The sequence below is a fragment of the Marmota flaviventris genome, chromosome 2, assembly GCF_047511675.1.
Source record: "Marmota flaviventris isolate mMarFla1 chromosome 2, mMarFla1.hap1, whole genome shotgun sequence".
Taxonomy (NCBI): domain Eukaryota; kingdom Metazoa; phylum Chordata; class Mammalia; order Rodentia; family Sciuridae; genus Marmota; species Marmota flaviventris.
Window position 1 is genome coordinate 97,770,471 of NC_092499.1, and position 27,802 is coordinate 97,798,272.

The 27,802-nt window shown below is 39.6% G+C and overlaps 1 protein-coding gene across 1 annotated transcript in view; it reads right to left on the minus strand.

The window, feature by feature from the left end:
• The window catches only part of Atp8b4 (ATPase phospholipid transporting 8B4 (putative)), a 238,584-nt gene extending 211,255 nt beyond the window's left edge, over positions 1 to 27,329 (minus strand). The window contains exons 1-2 of the mRNA XM_027926068.2: positions 27,231 to 27,329; positions 9,149 to 9,214 (exon numbers count right to left, since the gene is read on the minus strand). Coding sequence (XP_027781869.2) covers positions 9,149 to 9,176 — 28 coding nt within the window. The 5' untranslated portion in view covers positions 9,177 to 9,214; positions 27,231 to 27,329. The remainder of the gene's footprint in view (positions 1 to 9,148; positions 9,215 to 27,230) is intronic.
• Between the last annotated feature and the right edge of the window lie 473 nt (positions 27,330 to 27,802).

Consider the following 27,802-nt stretch of genomic DNA (forward strand, 5'->3'; position numbering starts at 1 on the left):
ATCCATACATTGTTACTAAAAAAACACTCTGGAAGGCAGTACAGAGATTCCTCAAAAAAAAAAAAAAAAAAAAAACGAAAATGGAACCATCATATGACCCAGCCACCCCACTCCTTGGTATGTATCCAAAAGATTTTAAATCAGCATACTACTGTGATACAGCCACGTCAATGTTTACAGCAGCACAATTCAAAATAGCCAAGCTAGAGAACCAACCTAGGTGCTCTTCAACAGATAAATGGATTAAGAAATGTGGTATATATACACAATGGAGTATTACTTAGTCATAAAAAAAGAATGAAAATATGGCATTTCCCAGTAAATGGATAGAACAGGAGACTATCAGGCTAAATGAAATAAACCAGTCCCAACAAACCAAAGGTCAAACCATTTCTCTGATAAGCAGAAGGTGGTCTAAAATAAAGGGAAAAAAAGAAAATTGGGGGAGATGTATTCCATCAAAACAAAGTTCAGTGGAGTAAAGAAAGGGAACTAAGGAAGGAGAGGAGGGGCAGGATAAGGGAAGAACAGCAGAATGAACCAGCCCTAACCTTCCTATGTACATATATGAACATACCACAGTGATCTAACCTTATGTATATCTATAAGGCACAATTTTTTTAAAAAATCTGTAAGTAAGTAACAGAAAGATCAGGAGTGTAGAAGGAAGGAAATCAGGGAAGGAAGAGGAAAATGAAAGGGGAAGTACTAGGGACTGCATTGGAGCAAAATATATTTCATACTTTTATAATTATGTCAGAATGAATCCTAATATTATGTGTAACTAAAAAGACCCAATAAAAAAAGCATCATAAACAATAGGTGTTCATTCAAACATCTATTCAGTTTCTGGAACAAAATGAAGAACAGCATGCTATATGTTTCAAGGTCAAAAAGGAGAAAGACAGCAGAAATTTCCTTGTGGAACTCAGATCTCAGTCATAATAAAAATTTGAAAACTATGAACGATGTCTTATATTAGAAAAAACTGGGAGGTGTCTAACCAAAAAGACAGATATAAAGGGAAATTCAGAGAGAGAGAAAACATGGAGATGTAACAATATAAGGAAGGTCTTCAAATATCTGATGATCTTTAATATAGATGGTAGAATATCTATTCTGCATTATTCAAAAGCTCAGAACAGAAAGTGAAATTTACAAGGCTCTGAAATTCCAGTTAATATGTAATTGAATTTTCTGTCAAAACAGAGAACAAGCCGTCTCCTAAATTAGATGTCTGAACTACCTGTCAGAGCAAATATTCAAGGAAATATTCAGCTGCACTATAGGAATAGATTATCAAGTTGGAAGTAAAGCTGGACAATGTGATTGTGAAGATCCTTCTATTTCCCAAATCTTACCATTCAATACAATTACTATGGTTTGAGTATCTACCCCAAGGATTTACGTTAGAGGATTTGTTCTTAGTGCAACGATATTGGGAAGTGGTAGATCTTTAAAAGGTGGAGTCTGGTTGGTGGGTTTGGATCACTGGGGTGCTGCCCTCAGAAGGGACTAAGGTAGGTTTAAGGGACCTGAGTTCTTGTGAGAGCAAATTCCAAGAGCAAATTTGACTCCTGACTCACTCTCTGAATTCCTGTTTAGTGATCCAATCTCTTCCTCCCCTGTGTGTTCCTACTGTTGGGATGCCAACTGCCAAGAGGTCCTCACTAAAACTGAGCCAATGCTGGCACTATGCCCTTGAACCTTCAGAACCATGAACTAAATAAATCTCTTTTCTTTGTTTAAAAAAAAATTTGCTTCTGCCTGGGGTACTATGTTGTAGTAACAGAAAACTGGCTACTACAGCAATCTAGAACTATATTAAGAGTACTATTAGATCAAAGGTAGCAGCAGAGGGAAATAAGGTATAATATTTAGTTTCTCACAGTGTACACTATATTTAAGAATCATCTCCTTAGAAGTGAACAGAAGCCAAGATAGAAAACAAGTTCTCTATGGAACAATATGTTCGGAGGAAAAAAGTGAAGAAGACTGAACCAGGAGGAAATTCTGTAACAAGGGTCCAGTGAAGAAGATAAAAGTATAAATCTGAGAAGCAAGAAGAATGTGAGAGTCATGAAGACTAAAACTGATGAGCATTCAAGAAGAGAACAACCACCGCTGCTAATACCAAAGAGACATGAGAAAGGACGGTGTTGAAGAACAGGTTCTAGGCTTCTCCTTAGGAAGTCCTCTGTGACTGTTGATCTTTTACAGCAACCTAACCTAACCCACATCAGGGGTAATAGAACATCAGATCTCTCTAAGCCTACATAGTGCCACATTTGGATAAAGTTAAGAGTAGCACACAAACTCAGTAAGTACTTGAGAATAAGAAGACAGCTCTTCTCTGAACTTTCTATTTGCAACTCTGCAAAATGACTATGGTGGTCAATTTTTAAATAGAGAATGAATCCTCTGTGAGAAGATTTCTATTCCAAGACTAAATCACAGGACAAAAGTCTGGAGCACACCTAGGTATAAGGACTCCAATGCTGTCTCCTTCTGTTCTCCCAATCAGAGAGGCTGATGAACCTAGGGATGGAGGACAACGTCCTGCAATATTTAGGACAAGCAACAGGACTTGGGATCTCTGGATGATCCCTATCATCTTTTATTAACACTTATTTTTTAGTTGTAGGTGGACATAATATCTTTATTTTATCTTTATGTGGTGCAGAGGTTTGAACCTAGTACCTTATGTGTGATAGGCAAGCACTCTACCACTGAGCCACAACCCCAGCCTCTCCCATTATCTTTTTACATAGAATTTTAATGTGGTAAAATACAAGGGATTAGGTGGTTCTTACCTCTAGTGGCACCAGAGAAAATACACCATGCTCCTTCCTTCCTGAATACCAAAAAGTTATTAAAATATACATGAGACATCATTAGGAAATTTAAGCCCAAAGTTATGAGAGGGCTTTTGTGAAGCCAGCACTGTCTTAAGCATGTCATTGACTTATCAGTACCTTTTGGTATTTCATTTCAATGGTCTCATTCAATTAAACTAAAGAAAACAGATTTTGAAAAAAGCATGATCCAACTTCACAAATGAGTTACTATAACAGACAAAAAGCAAGTTTAAAACAACAGCTACTTCATGTAACTGCAAAACTACTTGAGAAGACAGCCTTTGGATTTCTGTTGTTGTTCCATAAGAGAGAAACCCAAGGAAAAATATGTTCTTTAAAATATATATATATATATATATATATATATATATATATATATATATATATATATATATATATAATTAAGCCAAGCACAGTGGTGCATGCCTGTAATCACAGAGATTTGGGAGACTGAGGCAGGAGAATAGTGAGTTCAAAGCCAGCCTCAGCAATATAGTGAGGCTCTTAGCAACTTAGTAAGACCCTGTCTCTAAATAAAACATAAAAAGGGCTGGGAATGTGGCTCAGTGGTTAAGCACCCTGGGGTTCATTTACTGGTTAAACTATATGTGTGTGTGTGTATATAAATTTTATATACTTGTAAATTTTATCGATACAGGAAATATATATATATATATATATATATATATATATATATATATATATATATATATATATAAATTTTACATATATATTATAATTACATTAATGTATTAATATGATACCAATAAGGGTAGAGTCTGCGTTTTTCATTTTTTTAATCACAAATCCTCTAACACAGGACAAACCCATTGTCTAATATGCTCAAAAAATGTCTGTGGCATTAACTAATCTAATTACACAGGAAAACAAAAATATGGACTTTACTCCTTTATTAGAGCCAAAAAAACCAAAAAATCCAAAATTCTGTTAGCATTGAGGCTCCATAATTCCTGGATCCTATTGTTGCTTGGTTGCAAAACAGACATAATAATTCAACATTTATTTTAAGAGAAATCACTATAAACTCCTGCAAAGCAGGTATATAAATTTCAACCAAAGCAGCTGATTCTTATTGTTTCTACCACACTGGCAGGCCTCTGACTCACCAAAAATAAATAACCCCTGTGAAATGAGCAACACAGCAAAGACTCCCAGGGCTTCCAAAATGTTCTCTTAAAAATCAGAGCCCCTTACAAGTTAAGTCTGTCAACAGAAAATCCACCTGTAAAGGTATTATTCATGTCAGCCATGAAACCGGACAAAATCATTTTGGCAAAACCCAGAATATTAGGATAAAAACCTACCAACCTATGAACTATACCAGGTTTCTATGAATTCAGTAGCCTAACACTGATACAGTACTTTTGTGATTTGTAAAGTACTTCATATATGTCATTACATTTTGCATTCATCTTCACGATAGCCTTGAGAGAGAGAGAAAGGGACGAACCCCATTTTATAAATAAGAAAGGTGAAGCTCAGAGAACTCAAGCAGGAAGAGCTGTTAAGCAGCAAAGGGCAGGTTTACTCCTATTGCTTCTGACTCGTGTTTCTATCACACCACGAAGGACCATTACAGAGGGTTAACAGAGCTTTACACACCTAGAGCACTAATGCTGGTCAAACCCAGGAAATTCTTATGCTATTGATCTAAATGAACCATGTTACATCACAGCCACCTAGAATCAAACGTATGGATAAGTTGGACAAGGAAAAAACTCTGAAGATTTTGGAGTGTAGTGAAAATACGTAAGCGCCATAGAGTTCTATATCACCGCATGATTTTTAAACTTATAGTAGCAATAATAATGTCAAAGAGCTACATTACTGCAGGCATCATGGACTGCTCTCTACATGAAGGTTCACAAAAATAAGCCTAAGAAACCATGAAGCCATGTCTCTCTCTCCTGCCCAGGACATTTAGGGTTGCTTTCTAGAAGGCAGCTGGCCCCAAACTGGTTCAGGGCTGACTTCCCCAGGGGCACAGCTGGCAGAGTGCGTAGGCCCCATGATAATTTTAAGGACCCTCAAAAATGTTTTAATTTTCATTTATTTTAAAATCAAAAGACAAAAATGAATAAAATAATAATGGATTCACAATAATGGATCCAGTCTGAATTCTATTTGTCTTTGTATTAATGCAGTCATAAAATCCAATGTTTAATACATTTTATGGAGGAAGGAAAAAACAAAGGCAGAAGTGCCTAAGGCCCACGGAAGACAGAAAGCAGCCCTGATCTGACTCGTCCCCATGCCCCATAAACACTCTAAGTGCGGCCCTTGTGGTGTAATACGTGCTGGCTCCACAGCTCCCGCATTTTGGAATCAAGAACAGCTTTAGTAAAGAAAGATCTTAATTATCTACTTCTTTTGCTTTCCATTGCCAAAGTAATAAGATCTGAATTAGGTATTTTATACATGAACAACACTTTTCTGATTGTTTTGTGGAGAAACACATATTAGCTTTAACACAATTTGTCGCTGGGCCTCCCCTGCAAACTATCCAGAGAGGGTAAATTACAAAAAACAAATGGAAAATAGACTGTAGTCACAGTGTTTTAAGTATCTGACTCAATTCACTGTCATTTTTCACATCTCAAAGAATGTGAGACGTATATGAATATGGAGATAATAAAAAATAAAGTATATCTCAGGAGGAGATTAGTATTTTCTCATTACACTCATGACTGGTTCACATATTTTCACAGAAATTATCAACAGCCTCAGCTTCCTGATGATGCTGAGAGTTTAGATAAGTCTAAGTGCAGCTTTATTAATGCTGTAGATGTGAAGTACCTTATTGAGGCACAATATCACCTCTTCAAGGTATTTCCCCAAAGAAACCCAGGCAGATTCAAATCTCTACATTGTACTCCTCTGGCAAATATAACACTGTAATGATGGTGAGTAAGATGTTTTAAAGTCATGATTGCTACCATAAACATAAAAATTATGTGAGTATATATATATATATATATATATATATATATATATATATATATTCATATTCTATTGAATTGTAAAAAGCAACAGTTAGTATAACAACATATCATAAGGGTTCTAGTATGATTTTTGAAAAGAAATGATAGATGTCTGAGGTTAGGGGTATGCCAGTTATTCTGATCTGATGATTATGGTGCTTTGTAAACATGTACTGAAATGTCATACTATACCTCATAACAATGCACAACTAGTATGTGTCTATTAAAATTTAAAAATATACTTTAAAAACTGCTATTAGCCAGGTACAATGGCACACACCTGTAATCCCAGTGGCTTGGGAGGCTGAGGCAGGAGGATGGTGAGTTCAAAGCCAGCCTCAGAGAAAGTGAGGCACTAAGCAACTCAGTGAGATCCTGTTTCTAAATAAAATACAAAATAGGGCTGGGGATGTGGCTCAGTGGTCAAGTGCCCCTGAGTTCAGTACCAAAAAAGAAAATGCTATTGATTGACTGATTGAATGAATAAAAGAATGAATAAATACTTCAAGTAAAAGAAGCTCTCCACCCTATTACCAGATCTCAAGGAGAAGAATTAATGTGACCCAAAAATGCCTCATTCCCAATCATGATGATGATGCTAGTGATGGTGACCCAATGTGAGTTTCTAAGTCATATGGCCATTGTAACAGGTCCAAGAAGAAGGGACATGCCTCAGCTTTCTCTGCCAGTTAGAGTTAGGGTGCAGAAACGACACAGCTATGTGGAAAAAAACCAGTTAACTTCCTTAAAACAGCAGTGATTATTTGTCTAAAAGATGAAATTCTGTGTGAAGAAGATAAACACTGCATTTCTCATTAAAAAAAAACCATCAGTTAGAACTTTTATAAATAAGAAAGGTGAGGCTCAGAGAACTCAAGCAGGAAGAGCTGTTAAGCAGCAAAGCCCAGGTTTACTCCTATTGTTTCTGACTCGTGTTTCTATCACACCACGAAGGACCATTACAACTGTCCATTTAAAAACAATTGTTAATATAATATTTGTACCAAAAGTATTCAATCCAAATCAATGTAGTAGGAATTAACTAAACTATTTAGAATACTTTTTCTTTCTTCCTTTTTTATTAGTGCATTACAATTATACATAAAAGTGGGATTTGCTGTCACACATTTGACATGCACACAGTATGACAATATTTTGGTGAATTTCATTCCCCAGGATCTTCCCTTTCCCTCTCCTCCTTCTCCCTCCTGGTCCCCTTTCTCTATTTTGCCACTCCATTATGAAGATGCTATAAATGGCTGGACTAGACTTTCCTAAAATTCAAAATAAAGAAAAATAATCTAAAGTTAAAAGAAAGTAAATGGATTAAAAGCCAAACTCAACGTGTGAATAGTGATTAGATATTGTATAAAATTTAAATCAGCTCTGAGAGATGAGATTTTGGGGTAACAGTTGGGGAAATTAAAAAATGGAATGTATGTCATTTATCAATGTTATGTTTCTTACATGTGGTACCAATACTGTAGTTTTGTAGGAGAAAGCCTATTCTCAGGAGAAGCATAGCACTTTTTGAAGAGAAAGGAAGAAAGAGAGGAAACAGTAGCAAACTGTGACAACTACAGATAAAGTGAAGTGCATGTGGGTGTTCATTTTAGGATTCTTTCAACTTTTCAGTAAAACAATATTTTCCAAAAAAAAAGTTATGGGAACATGTAGATAAGAATAATGTTATGGAGAAATAATTAGACAAAAATATCTATAACCACAGTATTAAGTTTAAAGAGAGAGTTTCAAAATAATGTGCAGTGAAATTCCATTTGGAGATATATAATTAGATCAACACACAAGTGCATGAATAGAGCTCACTGTGGTGGGGCCTCCAAAGTTGTACCCCCAACAGCCTTGAATGATGGTCCCTAGATTGCACAATTACAGTCACTTCTGCTTTTTTACTTTTATTTATTAAGAAATTGCCTCTTTTTTGTGTGTACATTAATATATATATACACAAGTGAGGCCTGGGTCTCAGACCATGTTCTTAACACACCAAATTTTGCAATATTAGGTTCTGTCAGAAACTTACCCATGTTCTAACTAACCTTATGTTTACAATAGTAAGATCGTACCAGTGGTCTGATATAAATTATTTCAAGCGACAAAGAAAAAAAATGTCATTCTAGACTCTTAGATTAGTACTGGGAAAGCGTTGCTCCAGAGGGTTGTGGTTAATGGCCGGCAGTGGGAACAACCTTGAGACAACTTGTAACTCATGTTGAGACTATGTTGCAATGAGTGAGTGTCCAACAGCATGGTCTGCACCATGAAATCAATACCTAGGCAAGTAGGTTAAAGAACTGTCAGGGGTGTCACTAGAAGGGATGGGGCAGTAGATTAACTCCAGCCCAACCTTCAGTCTACAAAATCTATGGTCAAAAATAAAGAAAATAGCAGCAATAAATTGGATACACATTCACTGAAGGAAAAACTGCATGATAGACTGCCACTGGCTAACCAGGATCAAAAGGCAAAATCAATACTTACTAGTTGGGATGCTGCACAAGAAACCAGAATATTATTAATACTATAGTTTGAATATCTTAATCTAAAATGCTCCAAAATCCAAAACTTTGTGACTACTGACATGATACCCAAAAAGTTTCAGATTCTGAAGCATTCCAGATTCCCACATTAGGGATGCTCAAGCAGGTAAAGTCTGTGCAAATATTACAAAATCTGAAAATATTCAAACTCTGAAATACTTCTGGCCCAAGTATTTCAGATAAGAGATGTTCCAACTATTTCCAGTTGACTGATTACTCAATCAAGAAAACAAAGTATTTCCTCCTACAACAACCAAAATTATTTCCACCGTGTAAAGCTGGTTTTAAGTGTTCGTGTATGCACACACCACACAGAAATAAAAATGAAGAACAAACTATTGATTCATGCAACCACATAGATATGCGTCAAAAACCTTATACTGAGCCGAAGAAGCAGGACCAAAGAATAATTCTGTGTTGTTTCATTTATATTTGTGTTAAAAACAGGCAAAGTTAAACTGATAGAAATGAAAAGATGGCTGTGGGGAATGCAGGAAGGATGAATAAAAAGACACACCAGGGAATTTTCTAAGGTGACAGAAACGTTTTATATCTTGTTTTATACAACCTTGAGAGTTACAAGGATGCAGACACGAACTGTCAAACTTGTTGGACAGAACACTTAAGACCAGTGTGTGTGTTGTCAATAAATTAAACCTCCATAAAAAATTAAAGTTAACATTAAAATGCATATCGCTTCATATCATCTGAAGAACACAATACTTACCAAGCAATTTCTTTTTACTGCAGAACATTATTGCTCCTGACCATTTACCAGATCTCAAACACGGACCTACGTTAGAAAACAGGAGAAGCATACAATATCAGTATTTGAAAAATGTTCAATGACCATAAATTTATATTTATTAACTTTCTTCCTAGATAAATCTATACGACTAGGAAGTCACTGACACAATAAGGAACAGCTTCAATTTATCAGGCTTAAATCTAACTGGATAAGAATAATTCTACATTGCATTAGATAATGTGGAATGAAGGGAAGGGAGGGGAGATGGGAATAGGAAAGACAGTAAAATAAATCAGACAGAAATTTCCTGTGTTCATATATGAATACACAACCTGTAAAACTCCACATCGCACCATGTATAACCACAATAATGGGATCCTAATTAGAATAAGTTATATTGATACTCCAAGATGGCCGCGAATAGAGTGCATCACACCCCGTGTACCGCGTCACTGCGCAGGTGAATAACGAGTTAGAACGACAAAAAACTATCTTGTTAGGAATTTACAGCAAAATGGGGGTGCACCGAAACCTAGAGGAAGGATTTCCAGCACCAAGGTCCGGTAATTGAGTCTCAAACACGAGCCAACTGTGCGACCGGAGATCCAGGCTGACTGATCCGCGCGGCCCGCCCCGCGGCTACAGACGGCAGGGCGCCGCCGAGAAGCGACCAGCAAGCAGAGAGAAACGTTGCTACGGATTCTGTGGAATCCTGCTGGCTGTGCCCTCACTGAGCCCTGGGCTGAGTTCGGGATTTCAGACGGGGAAGGAAACAGTCCAGTTCTATCCCCCACAACGGAAACTCCACCAAGGAAGCCAGCGGCCACCATCTTGGAGAGCTGACGTAACCACTGCCAGTCTCCAACAGATTGCAACAATAAAACAGGTGTGTGTTACTCAACCCATCTCCCATACAGCAGGGAATTCACATAAAATATCTCCTAGGCTTTCCGGGGGAGGGATTATCAGAACGAGCCTGCATAAAGACGCGGGGAAAGCTAGAGACACCTGACCTCCAACTCCCTCTCCCATCAGCGGCGAAAACAAAACCTGTCTTGCCAGCGCTGGGGGAGGGGCAAGCGGAAAAAATCAAACCAATAGAGTGCCGGGGTTCCCAATAGCCACCCTCCACACCCAGCAAACAGCAGGCCCAGAGTACAGTTTGAACTGCCGAGAGGCATCACTCAGGGGAAGACTGGTCTAGCAGGAGAAGCCAGGACTAGCAGGAGAAACCAGGGGACTAGAGGCCAGGCCCTCACGACTGGGCGGCTGGAGACCGCACGCCCGCCGGCAACCGACCGCGCAACTGGGTGGCTAGAGATCGCCTGCCCGCTGGCGACAACCGGCCCGCTACCCGTGCGACTGGGCGGCTGGAGACCGCACGCCTGACGGCGACCAATCGCCCGCCGGCTGCCCGCGCGATTGGGCAGCTGGAGACCGCCCACCCGCCATCGACTGATCGCCTGCCAGCTGCCCACGCAACTTGGCGGCTGGAGACCGCCCGCCCGCCGGCGACAGCCGGCCCGCTGCTCGTGCAACTGGGCGGCTGGAGACCGCACGCCCGCCCACCGGCGACCGGGAGCTGAAACCAACCAGAGACAGTCCAGTCCCACCCCCCCATTCGGACACCCCGGCAAGGAGCCTGGGGCCCACCATAGCAGAGAGGTGACGTCACTGGAGCTCGGCCGTAGGAATTCCTTCCCAGCGGATTCCACTTTAGCAGGCATAGTCTACCAACACAAAGGAGAGACAACAGAGATATACAAAACCAAAACAAATCTATAGGAGAGAGCAGAAATACAGCAATCAAATAGAGCTGGAAAGTAATGTGAACATCATGAAAAAACAAGGGAAAAAAGGAGTACAAACAATGCAGGACAACTTAATTCTACAGGAGGACCTAGAAGCATCAGAAACATGGATAGGGAAAGAACTCAAGGCATACCTAACTCAGATGGAAAGGAATATTAGAGAAGACATGAGACAACAAGTCCAAGCAATGAAAGTATATTTTGAAAACGAATTAAACAAACAAATTCAAATGGCAAAGAACGAGCTTTACCAGGAGATAGAGATCTTAAAAAAAATCAAACAGTAATCCTAGAAATGCAGGAAACTATAAACCAATTAAAAACTCAAATGAGAATATTACAAATAGACTAGATCAAGTAGAAGTCAGAACATCAGATAATGAAGACAAAGTTTATCAACTTGAAAAGAATATAGTCAACACAGAAAAGATGCTTAAATCTCACGAGCAATCTATTCAAGAGATATGAGATGTCATAAAAAAACCAAATTTGAGAGTCATCGGGATAGAAGAAGGCATAGAGATTCAAACCAAAGGAATGGACAACCTATTAAATGAAATAATTCTAGAAAACTTCCCATAGATGAAAGATGGAATGGATTGCCAAATCCTAGAAGCCTACAGGACCCCAAACATTCAAAACCATAATAGACCAAAACCAAGACATATAATTATGAAGATATCCAACATACAGAACAAGGAGAGAATATTAAAAGCTACGAGAGAAAGGAGGCAGATTACATTCAGGGGTAAACCAATTAGGTTAACGACTGATTTTTCATCACAGACTTTGAAAGCGAGAAGATCCTGGAACAATGTATTTCAAACACTGAAAAATAATGGATTCCAACCAAGAATACTGTATGCAGCAAAATTAAGCTTCAGATTTGACAATGAAATTAAAATCTTTCACGATAAACAAAAGCTAAAAGAATTCGCAGCCAGAAAACCAGCACTGCAAAGCATTTTGAGCAAAATACTACAAGAAGAGGAATTGAAAAATAGTGCCCAAAACTAACAGTGGGAGGTATCTCAGTAAAGGGGGAGGAAAATAACCAAAAAGTAAAAACTAGCCAAACTAAAATAAATAAATAAATAAACATGACTGGAAGTAAAAACCATATTTCAATTGTAACCTTAAATGTTAATGGCCTAAATTCACCAATCAAGAGACATAGGCTAGTAACCTGGATTAAAAAAACAAATCCAACAATATGCTGCCTTCAGGAGACTCATATGATAGGAAGAGACATACACAGGCTGAAGGTAAAAGGTTGGGAAAAATCATTCCACTCACATGGCCCTCGGAAGCAAGCAGGAGTGGCCATACTCATATCGAATAAAATCAACTTCAAACCTAAATTAATCAAAAGGGATAAAGAAGGACACTGTATACTGTTAAAAGGAACCATCCACCAACAAGACATAACAATTATCAATTTGTATGCACCAAACAATGGTGCTACAACGTTCATAAAACAAATTCTCCTCAAGTTCAAGAGTCAAATAGACTACAACACAATAATTATGGGTGATTTCAACACACCGCTCTCGCCATTAGACAGATCCTCTAGACAAAAGCTGAATAAAGAAACTATAGAACTCAATAGCACAATCAATAACCTAGACTTAACCAACATATATAGAATATATCAACCTTCATCAAGTGGATACATTTTCTTCTCAGCAGCACATGGATCCTACTAAAAGATAGACCATATATTATGCCATAGGGCAACTCTTAGTAAATATAAAGGTGTGGAAATAATACCATGCACCATATCTGATCATAATGGAATGAAACTGGAAATCAATGATAAAAGAAGGAAGGAAAAATCCTACATCACATGGAAAATGAACAATATGTTACTGAATGATCAATGGGTTACAGAAGACATAAAGGAGGAGATAAAAAAATTCTTAGAGACAAATGACAATACAGACACAACATACCGAAATCTATGGGACACAATGAAAGCAGTTTTAAGAGGGAAATTCATTTCTTGGAGTTCTTTCCTCAAAAAAAGAAAAAACCAACAAATAAATGAACTCACACTACACCTCAAAAACCTAGAAAAGGAAGAGCAAAATAACAGCAAATGTAGTAGAAGACAAGAAATAATTAAAATCAGAGCAGAAATCAACGAAATTGAAACAAAAAAAACCATTGAAAAAATTGATAAAACTAAAAGTTGGTTCTTTGAAAAAATAAATAAGATCAACAGGCCCTTAGCCATGCTAATGAAGAGAAGAAGAGAGAGAACTCAAATTACTAACATACGGGATGAAAAAGGCAATATCACAACAGACACTACAGAAATACAGAAGATAATTAGAAAGTATTTTGAAACCCTATATTCCAATAAAATAGAAGATAGTGAAGATATCAATAAATTTCTTAAGTCATACGATCTGCCCAGATTGAGTCAGGAAGACACACACAATTTAAACAGACCAATAACAAATGAAGAAATAGAAGAAGCCATCAAAAGACTACCAACCAAGAAAAGCCCTGGACCAGATGGGTATACAGCGGAGTTTTACAAAACCTTCAAAGAAGAATTAATACCAATACTTTTCAAGATATTTCAAGAAATAGAAAAAGAAGGAGCTCTTCCAAATTCATTCTATGAGGCCAACATCACCCTGATCCCGAAACCAGACAAAGACACTTCAAAGAAAGAAACCTACAGACCAATATCTCTAATGAACTTGGATGCAAAAATTCTCAATAAAATCCTGGCGAATCGAATACAAAAGCATATCAAAAAAATTGTGCACCATGATCAAGTAGGATTCATCCCTGGGATGCAAGTCTGGTTCAATATATGGAAATCAATAAATGCTATTCACCACATCAATAGACTTAAAGATAAGAACCATATGATCATCTCGATAGATGCAGAAAAAGCATTCGACAAAGTACAGCATCCCTTTATGTTCAAAACACTAGAAAAACTAGGGATAACAGGAACTTACGTCAACATTGTAAAAGCTATATATGCTAAACCTCAGGCTAGCATCATCCTAAATGGAGAAAAACTGAAGGCATTCCCTCTAAAATCTGGAACAAGACAGGGATGCCCTCTATCACCACTTCTATTCAATTTAATTCTTGAAATGCTAGCCAGAGCAATTAGACAGACAAAAGAAATTAAAGGCATAAAAATAGGAAAAGAAGAACTTAAATTATTGCTATTTGCGGATGACATGATAATATATTTAACAGACCCAAAAGGGTCTACAAAGAAACTGCTAGAGTTAATAAATGAATTCAGCAAAGTGGCAGGATATAAAATCAACATGCATAAATCAAAGGCATTCCTGTATATCAGCAACAAAACTTCTGAAATGGAAATGAGGAAAACCATTCCATTCACAATATCCTCAAAGAAAATAAGATACTTGGGAATCAACCTAACAAAAGAGGTGAAAGATTTATACAATGAAAACTACAGAACCCTAAAGAGAGAGATAGAAGAAGATCTTAGAAGATGAAAAAATATACCCTGTTCATGGATAGGCAGAACTAACATCATCAAAATGGCGATATTACCCAAAGTTCTCTACAGGTTTAATGCAATGCCAATCAAAATCCCAACGGCATTTCTTGTAGAAATAGAGAAAGCAATCATGAAATTCATATGGAAAAACAAAAGACCCAGAATAGCAAAAGCAATTCTAAGCAGGAAGTGTGAATCTGGAGGTATAGCGATACCAGATCTCAAACTGTACTACAGAGCAATAGTAATAAAAACAGCATGGTACTGGTACCAAAACAGGCAGGTGGACCAATGGTACAGAATAGAGGACACAGAGACCAATCCACAAAATTACAACTTTCTTATATTTGATAAAGGGGCTAAAAGCATGCAATGGAGGAAGGATAGCATCTTCAACAAATGGTGCTGGGAAAATTGGAAATCCATATGCAACAAAATGAAACTGAATCCATTTCTCTCGCCATGCACAAAAGTTAACTCAAAATGGATCAAGGAGCTAGATATCAAATCAGAGACTCTGCGTCTGATAGAAGAAAAAGTTAGCTACGATCTACATATTGTGGGGTCAGGCTCCAAATTCCTTAATAGGACGCCCATAGCCCAAGAGTTAATAACAAGAATCAACAAATGGGACTTACTTAAACTAAAAAGTTTTTTCTCAGCAAGAGAAACAATAAGAGAGGTAAATAGAGAGCCTATATCCTGGGAACAAATTTTTACCCCTCACACTTCAGATAGAGCCCTAATATCCAGAATATACAAAGAACTCAAAAAATTAAACAATAAGATAACAAATAACCCAATCAACAAATGGGCCAAGGCCTGAACAGACACTTCTCAGAGGAGGACATACAGTCAATCAACAAGTACATGAAAAAATGCTCACCATCTCTAGCAGTCAGAGAAATGTAAATCAAAACCACCCTAAGATACCATCTCACTCCAGTAAGATTGGCAGCCATTATGAAGTCAAACAACAATAAGTGTTGGCGAGGATGTGGGGAAAAGGGTACACTTGTACATTGCTGGTGGGACTACAAATTGGTGAGGCCAATTTGGAAAGCAGTATGGAGATTCCTGGGAAAGCTGGGAATGGATCCACCATTTGACCCAGCTATCGCCCTTCTCGGACTATTCCCTGAGGATCTTAAAAGAGCGTACTATAGGGATACTGCCACATCAATGATCATAGCGGCACAATTCACAATAGCTAGACTGTGGAACCAACCCAGATGCCCTTCAATAGATGAATGGATAAAAAAAAATGTGGCATTTATACACAATGGAGTATTACGCAGCACTAAAAAAATGACAAAATCATGGAATTTGCAGGGAAATGGATGGCATTAGAGCAGATTATGCTAAGTGAAGCTAGCCAATCCTTAAAAAACAAATGCCAAATGTCTTCTTTGATATAAAGAGAGCAACTAAGAACAGAACAGGGAGGAAGAGCATGAGGAAAAGATTAACATTAAACAGAGTCGAGTGGGGGGAGAGAAAGGGAGAGAGAAGGGAAATCATATGGAAATGGTAGGAGACCCTCAATGTTACACAAAATTACACATAAGAGGTTGTGAGGGGAAAGGAGGGGGGAACAAGGGAGAGAATTGAACAACAGCAGATGAGGTAGAGAGGGAAGATGGGAGGGGAGGGGAGGGGGGATAGTAGGGGATAGGAAAGGTAGCAGAATACAACAGTCACTAATATGCCATTATGTAAAAATGTGAGTGTGTAACCGATGTGATTCTGCAATTTGTATTTGGGGTAAAAATGGGAGTTCATAACCCACTTGAGTCAAATGTATGAAAGATGATATATCATGAGCTTTGTAATGTTTTGAACAACCAATTTAAAAAAATCTAAATCTTTCTAAAAAAAAAAGAATAAGTTATATTCCATGTATGTATAATATGTCAAAAATACACTCTACTGCCATGTATATCTAAAAAAGAAAAAAAGAATAATTTTGTACTAAAACAAAATTTATTTGCATTATAAAGGTTTGGAGGCTTAGAAAATGACGTCCCAGAGTGAAGGAAAGTTTCTCTCTGAACTTTTGCCCTTCTGCCTCTGACTCCTCATTCTCTCTCAAAGTAAGCCACAGAAACTGGAATTCCTCTTCTCCAAGACAAGTAAGAAAGCAGAATCCTTTTCCCCCAAAGCCATTCATAAAACCTAAAACTACTATTCTTTCTCCTACCTTTCTGTGTAGAGTTGACCATAAAGAAATTCTCCAACTTACTTTTTTTATTATAGATCAATAAGATCCCCATTCCAGAAAGTTCCTAGCCCATACCTGGGAGAAAGAAATGCTACAACTGAAGGGCCAAGAAGAATCAGATCAGACAGGCCTTGCTGGGCTTCCCCCATTTGGTCATTTTCACTAGTTCAGACCCTTTTTGCCCAATTATAGTTCTCCATGGTTCTGGCTGCTTCATTGAACCTAAATATAAAAATGAATAACTCATTCCAGGTCTCTGGGTGTTTAATATGAAGCCTCCTGCATCATGTAGGACTATGATCAAATAAAATGTGCATGTTTTTTCTCCATTAATCTATTGCCAGTTTATCTCATTAGACTCAAATATCTAAACTTCAGAAGAAAAAATTGAACTTCTCTTGGACAACTCAAGGTAAGACCAAGTGTGACATTCAATTTGGCATTAAAATTGTACCAAAACTAATATATCCCATACCTTGTGGCCCAGAACACCTTGGGGTGAGGTTTCAGCATCTGCCTTTTACTCAAGAGTCATAGGTAGTTCATATCAACTGGAGCTGGTAATAGCTCCTGAACTTTGGGAGCCACATGTAAGAGAAATTATTAACCAAGCTCTGGAGAAACTAAACACAATTCAGATTTTTTTCCTCCATTTATCCTCATAGCCTCATCCAGGTTTTATCAAGAAATCCAGAATAATGCCATTATTATCTTCCACATTTTCTGCACAGGGTCTAATTTCCTTCTTATAGTAAAGTCTATTAAAGATTTAGAATGAATACAGAAGCAAACAAATGATTTCAAATATTCAGAACCCAGTAGATCATGGATGTAACCCAGACACCTTTGCAAATACCTGACCGGGTACACAGAGGTAATGAATGTATGCTTTTTGTATTCAAAGGGAAAATGACTTGTTTGCTTCCTGCTCAGAAAATTGATATGGTAGGATGCAGTAGACATACATAAATAAGAAGTCTGTCAGTCATACGGAGGCCACAGAAGGGGAAGAGTAGTTACAAAAAAATAGTTTGCACAGGAAGCACAGCCCACTCTGCTCCACCACAGATCCCCCCAGAATCTAAAACTCCTGAAACAACTCCTCATTGTGCCTCTGAGTTCTGCCTGACAAAGAAAGCCACTGACACCTCATAGGACCTGGGCTTTTCTAGAGCCCAGGCTACTAAAACTGATGACTCCAAGCGAGAAGAGAGGGCACTGCTGCCTAGAAGCAGGGATAGGTGTCAAATATGACCCATCAGTAAGTCCCCTGTTCCTCCCTCTACACCTTCTACCAACTGCCACCAAGGTTGCCCAAGACCATCCTTCCCACCCCTCCTCACTACTTCCCTCACCCCAGCCCCGGCCGTGGGTTGTGACTAGGGCATGTCGGCTCTTGCCCTGTGCTCCTTCCCCACAGGTCTCCCTCGCTCCAGCCTTGGCCACCTATAGACCAGCGTCCACATCAACGCCAGAGTTATCTTCATAAAAGGGAAATGTTGTGCCCCTGCTAAAGACCCTCCAAACACTTTCCACTGGCCTTGGGAAACAAAGATCAAATTCTAACATGACTGCTAGAACCTTCCACACCCTGATCCCTGTTCATCTTCCTAGCCTGATTCCTTATCCCTCTCCTCCACCGCCCACATGCCTCCCTGCATTTCTCAGGTCTACACTCCAGAAACATTCCATTTAGCCTCTTGCCATTTGGGAGACTTCACACATGCTCTTCCCTCTGCTTGTGTTAACCACCCAACCCATCTCTGCCCCTCTCAGCTCTCATACCCACTCATATATCACTACCTCTAGGAGGCCTTCCCTAACCTCAGATAGGAACACCCCAATGCGCTCCCATAAGCCTGAACGGCCCATTTCAGAGTCCCTATCACTCTGAATTGCCTGTTATTTTAGCTATTTCCCCATTGCTTCATATACCCAATTAGGGCAGAGACTTTATCTGTCCCAGTTCTTAGCTGTTAAGTCTGGTATCTAATACACGCCTGGTGCACAGGATTGCCCTATCAACACTTGCTGAATGAAAGAAGATGAAGAAATAATGTCTTGAAATTCTAAGAGGAATGGAGCAAGGGCTTCTAGATGCTAAAAGTCACTGAGCAACTATCCTTCCCAATCCCCAGATGCAAATGGTAGAATGTTAAATCTGCCTTTCCAGAGCTGGGGACTAGAAGGCTTCCTGGTCGAAGGAGGCTCCTCCCACTTACTGGCCCCCATCCTCCTGTGTGCCCCTATCTCCAGCCTAGAACCCCAAAGGATTAGCAATAGGAAGATTGTTGTGGGCCAATGGAAGAGCAAATGAGCAAATCCTGGGAGAGGGAGCAAATGAGCAATTGAAGAGAAACTAGAGCTAAAAAGGAAGATTTATAAAAAGGATCGTTTTTTGAGGTAAAGCTTTCATGTGAAAATAAGGTGGGCAAAGTAAGTTCTCATCCATGAAGGACTTTCTTTGTTGTTTCTTTGTTTCACAAAACAGTTGCAAACAAACAAAAGCCTCAACAGATATAAAATTACCTAAGGAAGGAAGATGGAGAATCCTGCGGCAATGACCCTTGTATCTGGTAGCCCCATCTGGCCAGAGGGGGAAGCTCATCAGCAATTCTAGGCTAACTTGTTAGGGACTGAAAATTCTCTCTGGGGACTAAGTCAACATGTGCTATTTTCAATGGCTCAGAATCCTTGGAGCAGAGGAAGAACAATTCTTTAAGCCAAGATGACAAAAGGAACTGTATACCCTGAGAGGGAACAAAAAGAAAGCAGGCACAAGGAATTCAACTCTCAGAAGATTGTGACAAGTCACTGGCTAACTCCTTCTTTCTTTTTCCTTGTTGGTTTGGCAGATTGGTCTGAGAGATTAGAACTGACAGATAACCAGTAGAAAAGATGGACCTAGGGCTGGGGTTGTGGCTCAGTGGTAGAGCGCTTGTCTCGCTTGTGTGAGGCACTGGGTTTGATTCTCAGCACCATAAATAAATTAATAAATAAAATAAAGGTCCACTCACAATTTTTAAAAATACAATTTTAAAAAAAGATGGACCTAAATGTATTTGTGTAATATAAAGGTAATCCAAGGGAAAATATCCATGTAACCCCTTCCCACTCTTAGTTTAGATCTTCCAGCAAGCACTTCTCATTGTAAAAACTCCGAGACAATCAAGCATAAAGCAATACCAAATCCTTTATGGTCATCTTCATGATTTTTTATTTTGTAGAAAATATTCTCTATTTCATAATTAATCAAGAGTGATAAAATAATCACTATTGGATGGATTAAATAATATTTCTGAAAATTTTTCAGAAGTTATTTCTTATTTTTGATACTATTCAACTGCTTTTTTATTCTCAGAAACGTAAAATTACAACGAAAAAGAAAGAATTGACATTCAAGCCCACGTTTCCTCTAGACCAATCTTTTCCTTAGAACAATGGCAATTCAGGAGTATTTTTATGGAGGTTTCATACCAATGTATCAGATTCTAGTTTAACTTTGAGGAAGGAAATTTGTCTTTTCATTCTTGCATCTATATCACCTCACCAAAATACCCCTGCAGACACTTGTTCCATCTCTAAATGATGTCAGAGTAGAGAAACAGTCATCTTTTACTAAACTTTTGGGCCAGAAGATATCTAAGGAAATACAGTAAACAAAATGAGATAAGAAGAAAATGTTTTCAAAAAAGTAAAATCTAGCTGTAGAAGCAGGAACTTGGGATTTTGAAATTCAACCATTTACAAGTACTAAAGCAAATTATATTTACGTAAACGTTCCCCCTTTTAAAAATTGTCCCAAAGCAGAAGAAATGGGAAGAAGCTGCTAAGTAGGTAGGTCTTATCTTACTCCTGGCTTCTTCCTCTCATGCAGGCGACCAGAATGGTGGTTTCCTTGGGTTAAAGTTCTAGTAGATTTGATGTTTACATATATATGTGTATATGTGTGTATCACATATGTGATATGGTATGTATTTATGAAAAGGTATGAGAAAAATAAGAGAATGACTAACAGAAATTACAGCTAAGGGCTTTATGCATACATTCATTTTAAAATGAGATTAGTACTTTTTTAAAATCAAAAATTAAAATTCTATGAAGATTTTCTTTTCTTTACATTCCAAGTTTAGGTTTGGTCATAGAAAATAATTCTTGTAATGATAGAAACAACAAAATCAAAAGAACATCCCAATTCATAGAGGGAAAATGAAGAGTTGTTTTCAGACACCTGGAGATTGAGGTTAGACAGGCTAGTTATGCCTATGTGGGGAAGAGGGGCCTCCTGTCCTTATTATGATTTCAGATCTCTTACAGTGGAAAGTGTACACCAGGTGCAGGTGATACAATGCTTTAGCAAAGGATTAAAATGGAGAGTCCTTTTAATGACCTGAGGCTACTCAACAATCAAGTTATTAGGGATAATTCCCCCTGCTCCAATTTCATGCTCACCAAGCAACCTGCTGATAATAAGTTGCTTTCCCACAGAAGCTGCCCTACAGGGAGAGAAGGCACTAGTCATGATGAAGTGAACATTCTGGTCCTCCTGACAGTTATATTACATATTTTAAATCAATAAATTGTCATTCTTATTCATATCATCTGTCTCCTGAGCTAATATTAGTTTGCTCCAGGAAGGTAGATCTGTTTTTGGTGTGCTGTTGAATTACATTCCAAAATCTACAGGACAGATGGCCCACTCTGGCCATGGTGAGTTCACCAGGAGGACCTCAAGGGAATAGCCTGGTGAGCTACTCAATCAGCAATGGGATGTGGTAGTTGGAAGCCTGTTCTTTGGTGTCAAACAGCCTGATTTTGGATTCCCACTCTTTCTCCTATCTCATTACAAAACCAGGAGCAAATCTCTGTATGCCTTAGGGTCAACCTGATAGGCTATAGAGACAAAGGGCACAGAGTGTTCATTAGATATGAGATCTCAAAGGTAGCTCTTTGAATCTTTTTTGCCAAAGTAGCCACACAAATGTTAGAAAGAAAGGAGGACTGTGAGTATAATTCCTTCAAGACATATGCAGTGCAAGATAAGTGTAAAAGGGTAGTAAGGCTTTAAAAAAAAAAGAAGGAACTGAATTTGGTGTAACCCCAGCTTCTTGAGAGGGTTGCTAAGTGAGCCTGGGCAACATGGTGAGACTGCCCCAGTCCCCTGCATCTAAAAGAGAGGAGGAGAAGGAGGAAGAGAAGGAAGAGAAGGAGGAGGAGGAGGAGACTTTAAAGAGATGATACGCATTCAGTGTAGAGATGGTGTGTAAGGGGTAACCTAAGGGAGAAGAACCAGTAGAAGGAGAAAGATTGAAAAGAGTGACAGAAAGGCAAAGGAATGGGAAGAGACTGGAGAAGAAAAAGAAAATGAAGGGGCCAGGGCAGGTAAGGAAGAGACAGGAGCAGTCCAGACCAGGAGTTTGGACTGCGCATGGGGCAGATCCTTGGCTGCCCTGGGAGCCCCTCCCTCCCCTACTGAGAGTATAAGGAAGAACTGGAAGTTTCCCACCAGATGGATCCTCTACTTCCTTTGAGCTGTGGGTTCTCTTCAGAGGCCAAGGGGAAAGGGACCCAGTATGGCTCCAACCTCAATCTCTTCCCATTTCTTTGCCAACACCAATCCTGCCCTCCTCTCCTCTAGGCTCCATTCTCTACTCTGTCCTACTCACTTTCTCTGACTCTGCTTCCTCTTGCCCCTTGGAGTCAAGAGAACTAGACAGGAGAAACTTTAAAGATAATAAGATTCAAATCCCAGCTCAGTTACTTTCTAGTGTTACTCTGAACAACTCAGGTACCCCTCCCAAGGCTCAATCTGAATCTATGAAATGGAGACCACAGTGCGTCCTCCAAGCTGTCGCACTGTTAATATATATGTATATACAGTTCTCTCCATAAACGTGTGTCCTCCTCCCGGTCTGCCTTTTCTCCTCCTTCAATCTCCCAGCTTCCTCTCCCCGCCTCCTAACTTTTCTTTATATTCCTCACTGCGGTGCTTCCCCGCTAAATTCCACCTTGTCTCTGAGAACCAGCTCAAGCATGGACAGGAAGAGGGCTACTGTGTGGACTGAGGTGAACCTTGAAAATCCAGCTGCTTGAGCAGTGGTAGGTACTAGGGTGGAGGGCAGGATGAGGGAGCAGGCCCCTTCTTCTCTTCTTGCTCCCTCCCGCCTTCTCTGGCCCTATCTCTGCCCCTCCCCCCCCAGGCCCCAGGTTCCCAGAGTTGAAGAGGAAAAGCTTTAGCAAGCCCACCTTAGAAACACAGCTCTAGGACCCCACAGAAGGGAGATTCTGGTGAAGCAGAAGAATCAATGTGGGAGGTGAGGCCAGAGAGGAAGCAAGCCCAGGGTAGTCCTGCACATATTCAGCTGTGAGTGTGAGTGGTGTGGACACTTGAATCATATTTGGTATCAGTGGCAGATGCCTACATCACGGTACTTGTCAACATGGTACAAAAGTAGAAGTGCAAACCATCTAAGCCAATCTGCATGTGCACGTGTGTTCATGTGGGAGTAAAAGCAAAGCCAAATATATAAATTGCTTAGCAATTATGTATAATTACCATGACTCAATAACAGATTGCTGTATTTCTGTGTAAGGTATATCAGGTTAATATTGTCGTGAGTCATCCTGTCAACCTGTCGTTTTATAGTCTGTTAGGCGTGTAGTCATTACCCAGCCAGATTTTCACAGCTTTTCTTCTTGTTCATCCCTGTTCGTTTGCCTCCTTGGTCACCTAGCTTCATTTTCTCTTTCCTTCCTCCTCCTTTCCTAGCCTGCTTTACCTGCCCCCACAGGATTGAACCCAGGGGTGCTTTAACCCAGGGGAGCCACCTCCCCAATTCCAGCCCTTTTTATTTTTTATTTTGAGACAGGGTCTTACTACATTGCTTAGAGCTTGCTAAGTTGCTGGGGCTGGTTTTGAACTTGCCAAGTTGCTGCAGCTGGCTTCCTGCCTCAGCCTCCCAAATCACTGGATTACAGGCGCACACCACCATCCCCAGCCTAGCCTGCTCTTGCTGCCTTTCTTGAGCATTTTCCCCACCTTCTCCTCATCTTGTCCTTTCTCTCCCAGACATGCCTCCCCTGATTTAGTCATCTTCCTTCCCCTTCTCACTTCTCTATTTCTCCACCATCCTGGAGTCAAACCACTCAGGTTTGCGTGGTCCAGCTAACCCTTTAACCTCCAGCAAGTTCCCCCACCTTCTAGCCTGTTTTCTCATCAGTGAGTCTTGAGCATCAGAGTAGCTCATAGGATTATTAGGGAAACAAAATCAGACCATACCTGTAAAGAAATTAGCACAATATTTCCTGCCTCAAAGTTAAGTCTCATTTAAGGAAAGCTACTATTGTTTTTATTTTTCTTAAATGTGTTTTCTAAACTCTCCACGTGTAGAAAAACACTTATCCAATTTGAGAGCCATCTCCTAGTGATGCTCAAATAATCAGACATTCATCAGGTGTCTACTCTGTGTCTAACCTGGGCTGGGCATGAGGAGGGCAAAGACGCATTCCCTATCCTTCAGAAGGCCACAGTCCAGGGACGAGAACAGACACACAGAGCATTAGAACAGGAGTGCAGGGCTGTGGTAGGAGGCATGGAGAACCATGGAGGCAGAATGAAGGGAGTCACCCAGCCTGCTCTACAAAGTCAGCTAATACCTCACACATGGCAAGTCTGAGCTGAGTCCTCTTGAAAGGAAGAGTTTGTTGAATAAAACAAGGTAAGGACAGGCAAAACGAACAGACTGTGGAAAGACTAAGTGTTGTGAAAGGAAGGTGAGCAGTAACAGTGGTCGCAACAGGTCACAGGGATTTAGGTGGAGTATGATGTAGCAAAGTAGATGAGAGCTGGATCCTGAGTGACATCACTGTCACCACGGTCTTCCCCATCACCATGCATTGAGTGCTTGATCCTCTGCCAAGTACCAGCATGTATTATCTCATTCAGTCATCACCAAAGCTCTGTAGATAGGGACCATCATAAGGAGACATAGAGCATTGCTGCAGCCAAGGTCTTTTATCGGTCCTGCAGGATAGTGTGATTAGAATCCAGCCCCTCTTGTCCTTCATCATTGCTCCCTGTGTCTCTCTATGCTAGTCCATGCCGTCTGAGTTTTTAGATTACTCTCACAGCATGGGCTGGCATGGAAAGAGATTTGGAATCAATGACAACAGGCAACTGAAGCCGCATTCTAGACATGGCTCTGCAGTTGAATCACCAGACTTTACAAGTGGTCCATATGTTGAGGTGCAGAACAAGGAGAGATATGGGGTTATTGTTAGGTTTTTTCCTTGGACACTGAGAGGACAGAGGTACCATTAATTAAAACGACAAATGTAGCAAAGGAGGATGGAGGAGAAGAGGGAGGGGCAGGAGCAGGAACTGGGATAGGAGAATAATGAATCTATTCAATCCCATTGGTCCTGGAATGGTTCTTGATCACTGAAGATATCTTCAGCACTAATGATAAAAGACAAATTTGTAGACTTGGAATCATCCACCCATAAAGTGCTGAAGTCATGGGGAATGAATGATCTCATTCAGGAAGAACAAGAATGAAGAGAGGAGAGTGGGTGAGGATAAGTCAATAAAAGAATAAGAACAGAGCCCTAGGGAATCTCTTGGGCTCAAGAAGAGTCAGAGAAGGAGCTACTGAGATGAAATGCTTTGGCCTACCCACAGCCCCCTACTCCCCTAGGCATCCTAGGGGTTCAATCAACTTCAGGTGAGTAAACCAAAGAAGAGAGGAAGAAAAGGTAGACTCAAAGCAAGGAAGAAACATTTCCAAAAGTATAGCAGTCAATAACGTTTGATATTTATTTAGAAATGTATTGATATTTAAAGCACTCATTACTACTAAGAAGTTATGTTTTTCTTTGAGATCTTTGCATTAAAAAACCCTCAAAACCACCTTCTAATTTTTATACATGCCATGCCACCAGCATCTAGAACATACACATTAAACATTCTATTTCTGCCAGGCATGGTGGCACACACCTGTAACTCCAGCTACTCGGGAGGCTGAGGAGAGAGATCACAAGTTTGAGGTCAGTCTCAGCAACTTAGAAAACTTTATTTTGAGACAAGTTCAAAGCATTGACAAGGTCTCAAAACAAAGTTTAGAAAGGGCTGGGATGTAGCTCAATGGTAGAGAGCTTGTCTAGCAAGCACAGGATCCTGGGTTTAATCCCTGGTACTGCAAAAAGGAGAAGAAGTCAAATTTTCTTTTAAATAGTTAAGCTTTTTTCTTACTAAAATTATTTCCAATTAGCCATCTGTCAACAACAACAATAACAAAAAAAAAAAATCCCCAGGCACAGAAAAGAAGATCACTTGGTCCTTCTATTTAAAGATTCATATATGATATGACAAATCACTGAGTTTTAATCTTAGAGAAAAGGCCCAGCACAGAACAACCCCTGAGGTTCATGGGCACAGGTGTTGCTCATCCCACACAAAATGCTATATTTCCTCATCCCTTCCTAATAAGCCTTCAGCCCCCAATTAACAGTTCTCTCCAGTTTCCCTTTTTTTTTTCAAACAGCTGATCATTTGAACCAGAGACCTGCAACACTTTCATGTCTATCAATAAAACAGCCTATAAGGATCATTTCTTCTATTCAGAAATATCTCAGCACTGAAAAGTTAACCCTCAAGCTTCAGAGGGATGGACCAGTGCAAACTGTCACATCTGAGCCTCGAATTCATCATCAAATAAAAGAGTATCTAGAATAGGCTCGCTAGATAAAATCTTACGGGGGTGGAGGGGAGGAACTACCAAAGGAAATGACAAAGACCCACACATCAAAAAGAAAGGGATATTCATGCTACCCCCCCTGGCTTATTTATAGGCTAACATAATAAAAATCTGAATTTCAAGTGAAGAAAATGTCAAATCTCCCATCCCTAAATTCTCTCAAAGAAATTTTTTCAGTAAGAGGAAAATAATACAGAATATTTGCTAAATCTCAACCACAGATAAAAAAACAGCAAAATGAAATACTCATCCGGAAGAAATGAACAGAAAGTTCCCAAGGAGCAGAGCCAAATAAATGCCCACTTGATCTCACCAACTCACCTCAACCTGGGAAGCTCTCCCAGCAGCGCAGAAAATCACACGAGGATCCGACCCACAACCATATTGAAGGGAAAAGCAAGGCTATACTGCAAGAAACAAACTAGATCTCTAGAGGGCATTCTTGAAAACCTGAGATCAACTCCCGGAAAAATGGTCTTGACCACTTACCGCTACCGGAAGCTACTAGGTAGCAGCCAGATTCAGCCTCTCACCAGAAAAAAAAAAAAAAAGCAAGTGGCTGCAAGTGAGGAAGTGGGGGAGAAGAACACTCCTAGGAATAGGTTAGAGAAAAGCCTGTCCTCCAGCTGCCTGCTACTGCTGCCAGGACAGAACTGGTTAATATTGGAGAAACAAAAGGAAACTCCCAAGAGGCTGGCTTCCTCTGTGAGAGTCAAGAATTCAGAAGGGTGAAAGTGAACAAAGGAAGGGACACCAGCTAGCATCTACTTACCAAGCCTCCACCGCCCTCCACCGATAAGCGAAGAAGAGTCCTTTGGAGTTCCCACCTGTTACCAGAGATGAAAGACTTAGCAGTGAGGTATTTTGTTTTGTTTTTGTTTTTAATCATCACAAGGGGAGTTCAGCTCTCCTACAGATGAAAGCCAAGCACACATGAGCAACATTGAAGACGCAAAGAAATGACACTTCTTCTTTCCCAACATCCTTAATTTCAACGCACAGGAAGCAAGCATTAACCCTGAGGATACCAAAGAACAAATGCTCATAAGAAATAGATTTGAACTTTTTTTTTTTAGTTTGGAATAGAATTGAGGGATTCTGGCTCAAAAGGTGGGATAAGATAAAAACAAAATATTTTGGTTTGTGTCTATTTTTAAAAGGAAGGTTATGGCTCCTTTTAAATATTCCTGAAGTCATTTAGGGATTTTCCAGCTGTTGCATCAGATCTGCCAGTTCAGCATTGAAATAAGTATGTTTTAATCATGTCTCTGTAACCAGAGCAGGCTGATCCCCTGTGCCTCGTCAACACTGCTCTCCTGGAACATCCTCGTAATGGGCCCTAAG